Below are 7,895 nucleotides of genomic sequence, written 5' to 3'. Positions count from 1 at the left end.
CACCGCAAAACCTCAAGGCTTGCCTCGAAATCAGCTTACTGTTTTGGAAGTGAGTTAGCTTTTCTGTCTCACTTTGACCCTTGCTGACTTTGTCCAGCACTCCTCCTTCCCAGATGGCCTGCCTGCAGACTTCCTGCCCCCAGAATTCCAACAGTCCCTGGTGCAGCCCGACCAGATCCCTGCTCCCTGAACGCCTGGTCCCTCTCTGCCAGCCTGCTTCCCTCACACGGTACCTCAGGGGATGTACATGTCCCATACCCTAGCAGAGAACCACCGAGAGGCATTTTTCAAGCACAAACCCTACAGCGGGGCACAGCTGCAATGCCAGGCTATAAGAGAAGGGCCCTGCGGACCCTGGAGTGGTCAGTACGCCAATCAGGAACCACATTCCAGGCGTGCCAAGTATTAGCATCAACTCAGGCGGGTCTCTTTTAAAGACTTCCAGCCCAAGACACCCTGGAGAAACCTGGAGTAAAGAGCGATCTTTTGGAACATATGGTATGTTCCGGATGAATACCTCCCCGACAGACCAAGAAGGAGCAAGTCAAAGCCTAACGTCTTTCGTGCGGAAGCTACTCGTTTACGGAATCCCGAACAGGAGGAACAGGCAGGAGGCCAGGGGCGCCGTGCACTCAGCACACCCTCAGTCTGTGAGAAGGCCGGGGCGGGTCAGGGGGAAGCAAAGCGGGGAGCATGGAGTGTGGGAATGGGCCGAGGAGGGGGCTGGGGTCTGCCTCCCGTGGAATTCGGCGCCTTGTGAGCATGAGCCATAACTGGTTCCGCTGTTCCACGGGTGCTACGGAGCAGGACCAACCACGTCATCGGACCGTCAAGCGTGCTAAGGACCTTCCTCGGAGAAGATGCCACAGGATGTGGGAGACAGCCAGAACGCCACTCGCAGTTCAAACAGGCATCTTTCACACTCTTCTTGGTCCGTAAGGACTGGCTCCTGGTAACAGACTCCTCGGCATTAAATAAGAATACATTTGAGTGCAGGGGTCCAAAGCATAAAACACAGCATAGTGCCTACGCTCTGGACAAAATTCTCCTTAGCTCAGGAAGTACATCCTTCACACAGCTACTGGGAGCAAATGCTGCAATGCACCAAAGCCTTCGGCCCGTATTCCCAGACGGAGCCTCCGTGGAATTGATAGCCGTGGGCTGAGGGGGGAGGAAGAGAGGTGTGGGGAGGAGGGGGAGGGGGAGGGGGAGGGGGAGGAAGGAGGACGGCTGTGGAACAGGACAGAGCAGATATCCCGATGAGATCATAAGGCAGGCGCAGAAATCTCGCCTCGACAGGAGCTCGGAGCAGACTTACGACGAGACCGCGCTGCTGGGGCTGGCTGGCCAGCTGTGTCCGGGCGAAAGCAAACCAAACCTGGATATTGTACTCCAAAGTGGTTTCTTGGAAGAAAACGGAACGGACTCAGGCTATGACCTGAGAAACCATTTTTTACACTAGAGGAAGCACCTCCTAAGGGGAGAACGGGCCTCCGATTCACCCGAGTTGCATTCGGCAAGTTCAAGTGCGCTGCTACTGAAATTTTAAAGCAGCAAGGAACCGACAAGGAGGCTGGTGGAGTCCCCGGCCACTGTTAAGAGCCAGGACTAAGAGATCGATGATTGTTCTTATCGTCGAAGTAGTAGCTTTCTAGCAAAACGCACACATCTCATTGGAAGAAAACAGACCCCCCTTACTTCCTGACCTTTCGCGGCCGGCCGCACTTGCCGTCCACAGCAGAGCTCTCAAAGGAAGCACGGGTAGCACGCGTAGGCAGAAACGGGCAGCGGGAGCACAAAACAAAGCCATAAATACTGCCGATCGCTCCACGACGTGCACCCAGTCCCTCCCGCCCGATCCCTGGAATACCGAAGGGCTTAACTACGCTGTAGCCCCGCGTCCCTGGGAGCCCGCGTAGCCGTGAATACCGGGCTGCCGGAGGGGCCGGGGCACCTGCCTGGCTTGGAACCCATCGGTCGGTCCCCTTCCCTCGGGGGCAGAGCTGAACGCCGGCCACAGCTACTACGTGACGGACAGAGAGAGGATGTTTTTACAGAACGGGATGGAGAGCACAAATAACTTGTAAAAATGTGGGCGAACCAGTTTTCCCCATCTTGGGCGGGGGTTTTGATTCTTCTCCATCCCTGGCCTCACTTCACACCTGCCAGTTACAACATGGGCTGCGGGCAGACGACCCGCTTGTCAGCCCTTATTCCTAAATCACTGCCTTATCTCGCCTGCACCTTCCGGTTCCGGAGGGGTCAGGTGGTCGCGTGCGGCCACTCGGCTGCGGTGTGCACGAGCCGAGAGGCACACGTGTCGCACAGAGAAGCCCAACGCGCTTGGCTCACGCCCCGCCGTGGTGGCTGAGGCTCGGGCTCTGCCAGCGGACGGCGGGCGCCAAGGCGGGCGCCACGGCCGGCTCCGGGACGGCCGTCAGGTCGGCGGTGCCCACGGCCGCTCCCCTCCTCCCTCGCTCCCTCACTGCTTCGCTTCCACGGGGACCCTTCCAGGGGGAAGCTTTCGTTGCACTTTTGGGTCCGGCCAAGAAGTCTACGGCCTGCTCCAGAACATCTGCTTGCAGGACAAACAGCGGATGCGCCCCTCAGAGGGAAGCGCCTATGGGGGTTTGGGCCACAGCACAAGACACATTTCAGAAGCACGGGAACCGTGTTTATGCCACGAAAGCACAGTCTTAACGTTCCCGCCCTCCCTGCAACTTCCTTCTTCTGTCCTGTAGCCCCAACCTGACTACAGAGACGGAAAGAAAAGGAGGCAGGCAGGGAGGGAGGAAGGAAGGAAGGAAAAGAGAAAAGGTCCCTTAAGTAAATACTTTGGGCAGATTTCTTCATTCCTGAAGGTGGGGAGACACATGGCCCCTTCCCTATAGTCTGTGGCAGGGTCAGCAGCGGCAGCGGCCCAGGAAGGAGCCTCCTTGCACCACAGGCCTGGCCGCGACAGAACTTCGAGCAGGAAGAGCCTCACAGACCACAGAGGGGACTAAGGTGAGCACGTGAAAACTCTCCTGCCCCTTCATCCGGGAGAGAAAGCGGCCCAGGAGATAGAAAACAACCGCTTTCTGAGGACTCTGCTCAGGTGCCCAAGTCTGGGATCCTGAGTGCCACCCCCAAATCCTGCGGCTTCTGATGGACTCCCCCAAGCCAGGGGTGAGAAATCCACCCCGGGAGACGGCCGCTGTCCACCCCCGAGAGGCCCAGGCAGGCAAGGGGTCCCGGTACCCTGGGAGCATTCCCGACGAGGCCGCGTTTCAGCCTCCTGCCCCAGGCCCGTGCGACCAAAACCACGCTGGGAAATTATTGCCGAGCCCTCCTTCCCTGCGTCACAGCGGACGTTCCGAGCTTGTCCCGTTATCCAGATGACTTCGCTACCAGCTGCACCACCGGTCCCCCCAGGAAGCGGCTACCTGTGTCCATCTCCAGGCTCTGGGCGTTGGGAGGGGCCCTCTGCGGGGTCTGAGGAAGAACTCGCCGTCGCCATCGCCAGTCCCTGAGGGTAAAGCTCTGCTCAACCACAGCTGCTCTGTTCGCATGCACGCTCCGGGGATACAGGCACGAGTCTGTTCCGTTCCTGTTAGAAAGCCTACCCGGTTTATAGCAAGAGCTTTTTAATGATGACGACTTAGTTGTACTTAAGTACTTGCTTAAACACTACGTTTTCTGCCCCCAGCTGCTCCTCAAGGAAGATTCCTCCCCATTTCTCCCCGGGTTCTGATGACACGAGACAGACGCGAACACAAGCACAGAGGGAAGCGAGGTGGCCCTGCTCTGGGTGGTCAGAGGAGCCAGCTGTTTGAGGAAACCCTACTGGATGATGCTTCTTGAGCTGAAAAATACATTTCTGCCCACCCATCAGACAACACTAAATACCCTTCAATCAAGAAAAGCACTTCCCACCACAGTCGCAGAGCCGTGACTCTAACAGTGACACTCAGCCCTCAGACGACAGAGCCCCTTTGGGAAGACGACCACCGGGCCTCTAGAGCTGCTGGTTCCTGGTCACTTTCAGAATCTGGGATCAAGGTCTGAGGCGACACTCAGGGCCAGGAATCCTGGGGCAGGCTCCGTATAACTAAATTGGGCTTGGCCTTTGCTTTCTAAAATAACCTAACTTCATTCCTTTTTGTCCCCCAAAGCTGCGACGATATGTTCTCTTTCCCTTCTCTGTCCCTGTATCCTCAGTCCCTGCTCAGCTCCTGCGACCCTGCTCCCGAGCCGTGACCAGCTCCAGCCTCGCACCGCCGCCCCCCTGCCCCCTCCCCCAAGGTCTCTGCTGTGACACACCCGGGGCATGACTACCTATTTCTGGAGAGTTCCCAATGAAAAAAAGAAAGAAATATAAATTAAAAACAGAGTCTTCCTTTTATCCTCCTCCTGGCTACACTGCCCCCCCGAACCATTCCCACCTGAAGGAGATTTCTAGCTGCCTATAACCAGCCACAGGTCCAGTTTCCATAGAAGAGAGTAAAAAATTAGGTTTCCGTGACGCTTTGTTCCCGGCCACGTGCTCTGTGGTGTCACCGTCGGGAGGTGCCGACCGCCCCCGCTCACCACTAGGACTATTAATAAATTAAATGTTCTCTTCGACAGTCCCCGCCGCCAGGCTGCTCCATCACGCGGTGCCTTCCCAGTCGCCTGGGGTCTCCACCGACCCATTGGTCACCTTCTTGACTTTCTTCATATTCTCCATCACCCCTGACGTCGTCACTCTGAATGAGGAGAACAAAAAAAATTGGGAAAGTCTCAGTCTTGGAGCAAAAGGCCATCGTCACCACAGCACAGCCGAGTGGTTTACGTGTCGGCTCTAGAAACAGACCGGCCTGGGTTTGGGTCCTGACCCCGCTCCGGGCTAGCTGTGTGACCTCTGCCAAGTCATCTGACCTCCCTGTTCTCAAGTATAATAAATGACTCACGCTTCTCAGAACCGTCATCAGAGAAAGACGAGATTCTCCAAAGCACCCAATCAATGCACACCAGCTGTTATTATCACGGTCAGTGACGGCCTCTCTCCTTCCCTCTCCCTGTCGCGGCCTCCACGAGTTTTTATGTTGCAGATCTACACGGATGACGAGAGCAACGTCTGTATCAGAACTCCGCGAACACAGAGTTCATCAGGTGTCGTCATTCGTAACAACCGGCCACGCGGATCCTTTCTGAGTCACGAGACACAACCACGGATGCAGAGGAACCTCCTGGCCCAGAGGTTCTTTGGCCGTCAGAGATCGGGAACCGGCGGCTGCCTACAAACCTGGGGGGCCAGGCTGCGCGGCTATCAACAAGCACGTGGCTCTGCTTCCACGCTGTGACCCCAGGACAGGGGCCTTATCTCTGCCGGTGCCTAGAGGCGAGCAGGCGCCACGGAGCCCTGTGCCGAATGCATAGGTCAGACACGCAAGAACATCAGCTTCGGGAGCGCGACGAGCCGAGTACAGCGGCCCTTTCCAGAGAGTGGGTCACGGCATCTCTCGAGAAGGTGGGGTCAACGACAGGACAACCCCCCCGCCTCACAGTCTGTGAGCTGGACAGGTTCTAATGCTCTCTGGACCCAGGAAGGGACCGGGCGGCTTCGCAGCAGGAGACATCATGCAGAGACATGGCTCCATGTGGCAGGCACAGCTCAGAGGGGCCACGGGGCAGTGAAACCACTCGAAGTCTGTCAGACCGATACACAGCACGACACGCTTGTCCAGACCCACGGGATGCACACCACCAGGAGAGAACCGTGAGGTAAGTGACAGACTCTGGGTGACGACAACACGTCAGGCTTAAGTTCATCAAGTATCACAAACGTACCTACCACTCCAGAGGGGGATGCTGGTAACACAGGAGGCTATGTGTGTGGGGCAAGGAGCACACAGGAAACCTCTGGAAGCTAAAAAAACTAGGGGAACTGTAGAAAACAACGAGGCACCTATGTGCCCAGACCAATGAGAATTTCCCAGTGAGTAAAATAAATCCAGCCGACTCAGTCCGTCCAAGGACTCTCGTCCCCACCCCCCTCCACCAGCTACCAAGTCCCCTCACCTACAAATGGTACCTCGGTGGCCCTATAACGTGACATATCTAGAGTCGGTCCAGCTGGAGCTAAAGGCAAATAAATGATTTTACGGGGGAAGGGAAACTTTCCACCCTTTTCCACCCTTCATTCCTGCCACCATGTTGCTGCTGTGACCAAGCCTCAAAGCCATCCAGGCGTCCCCAGAGTTGGGACTTTTCTCAGACAAGAGTCCTTCAGACTCACGGCTGGCTGTACTCCTGGCAAAGTCAGGACAAGGCGGGCCGCCAAGACGCAGACCTCGGGGGAACCGGGGGGTTCCCGCGGAGGCGGTCAGTGAGTGTACATGCGGCCCCCGGACACGGGAAACCGGCTCACTTGGCCACGTGACGCAGCGTCACTTCCCGTCGGCCAGGGAGGCAGGGCACGGCTCTCCCCGGCGACAGGCGCGCACGCGCACGGCTGCTCCTCAAGGCACCGGCTGTCTCTGGTTGGGACGGACCGGGGGAGTGGCTGCAGGCCCAGGGGAACCAGACGCCTTCCACACCCAGCACGGCCTTTCCAAACGCAGGAGGTCTGACAAGAAGCGCAGCCTCGTGTCTCCCAGAGCTGCTCGAGGCGACAGCAGCCGCGTGGGGCTACGGCCCTGGCTGCAGAGAGAGCACAGCCCGTTCGCGGGACCCGAGTGGGGCTCGGGCTGTGGCCTGGGACACACACCTGCCCCCTGTCTTTCCCTCATCAGATGCAGCTTTCTGGCTGGTGAACCAGCCGAGAAAACCCTTGCTCTGCCGTGCGGGCTGGAGGAAGGCGGGGCCGCTGGGGTAAGCGGGGGCGGGGGGAGGAGACACGACATCGGGTCCCCGAGAAGTGGCCACTCACTCCACGTGGGCTGAGAAGAGGTAGGTGCTGAGGTCAACCGCCACCTTCTGCTGGTGGTGACCGGGTGGATGGCTGTGCCGCTGAGGCCCTTAAGGGATGCAGGGGCGCAAGCCTGGGTGATGGGGGGCAGATGGCCAGAGGCACGTGGCCGGAGCCGGGGACTGGGGAGTGGTCAGTGGGGAGACGGCCGAGGCGACCCTGGGCTCGGGTGCGCCCACCCGCCGGGAAGAGGGCAAAGGCCCCAAGGCCGGAGGAATCAGGGTGTGCGCCGGCACAGGGGGAACGAGAGCAGGTGACGGGAGGCGGGCGGAAGCAGGTCAAGACAGCGGATGGCAGTGACGCCGGCGGGCCTCCGTGTCCTGTCGCGCAGCAAACCGCTGGGAAGCAAGAAGGACATCTGGTGCCCAGGTGCCGCAGGCGAGACTGGCCGGCCCCCGCCGACTGGGGCTCGGACGCTGCGGCAGGAGAAAGGAGGCGCCCGAAAGCCCCGCACGCGGGGACGGGAGGTGAGGCTCCGGCCACCTCGGGGCTCCGCGGGCACCTCCCTGAGGGTCCCACCTTGAACGCAAATGCCGAAGGGGGGGACAACGGCAGAAAAGCCACCAGGTGACCGGCCCCCGGAGCAGCACCCGCAGCACAGCCAGCAGAGCTCGGCGACGCGGTGCACGACGTGGAGAGGCCCCTCCGAGCTCAGGTCAGGCAACGGGCAGCAGTGACTTCCAGCCCCAACAGCAGCTCTGGGAAGGCAGGCTCAGCCTCCGGGGCTGCCGCGCGGCCGTCACCTTTCACTTCCCAAACGGGGACAGTGAGGTCGGGAGAGGGCGGGCTCTGTCCTTCTCACCTCTGCTCACTCTTTCTCTGCCTCACTAGCTCCTCGTCGCCCTTGCTCTGGGCTCCGGGTGCACCCCCCTGTGGTGGTGCGGTCTGCGCCCCGGCACACGGTTCCCGAGGGACACCGGGAGCTCCCTGGGGGCAGGGCTCCAAACCGCCTGCGGGGCTGACG

General features: G+C 59.4%; 1 protein-coding gene across 2 annotated transcripts in view; it reads right to left on the bottom strand.

Annotated features, from left to right (window-relative positions):
- Positions 1–998: 998 nt before the first annotated feature.
- GPR107 (G protein-coupled receptor 107) overlaps positions 999–7,895 on the bottom strand; it is a 46,775-nt gene continuing 39,878 nt past the window's right edge. The window contains exons 17-18 of one of the 2 annotated variants that reach the window (XR_005792752.1): positions 4,932–5,074; positions 4,613–4,727 (exon numbers count right to left, since the gene is read on the bottom strand). Coding sequence is in view for 1 of the 2 variants with exons in the window: in XM_040482644.1 (XP_040338578.1) it covers positions 4,631–4,727 (97 nt within the window). In the remaining variant the exon portion in view is untranslated. Of the gene's footprint in view, positions 4,728–4,931; positions 5,075–7,895 lie in introns of both variants that reach the window. The other variant, XM_040482644.1, reaches the window with a different exon arrangement.

The sequence above is a fragment of the Herpailurus yagouaroundi genome, unplaced genomic scaffold (genome assembly GCF_014898765.1).
Source record: "Herpailurus yagouaroundi ecotype Mexico unplaced genomic scaffold, PumYag 160, whole genome shotgun sequence".
Classification (NCBI taxonomy): Eukaryota; Metazoa; Chordata; class Mammalia; order Carnivora; family Felidae; genus Herpailurus; species Herpailurus yagouaroundi.
Note: the sequence above shows the minus strand (reverse complement) of the source record. Positions and strands in the feature narration are given on the sequence as shown.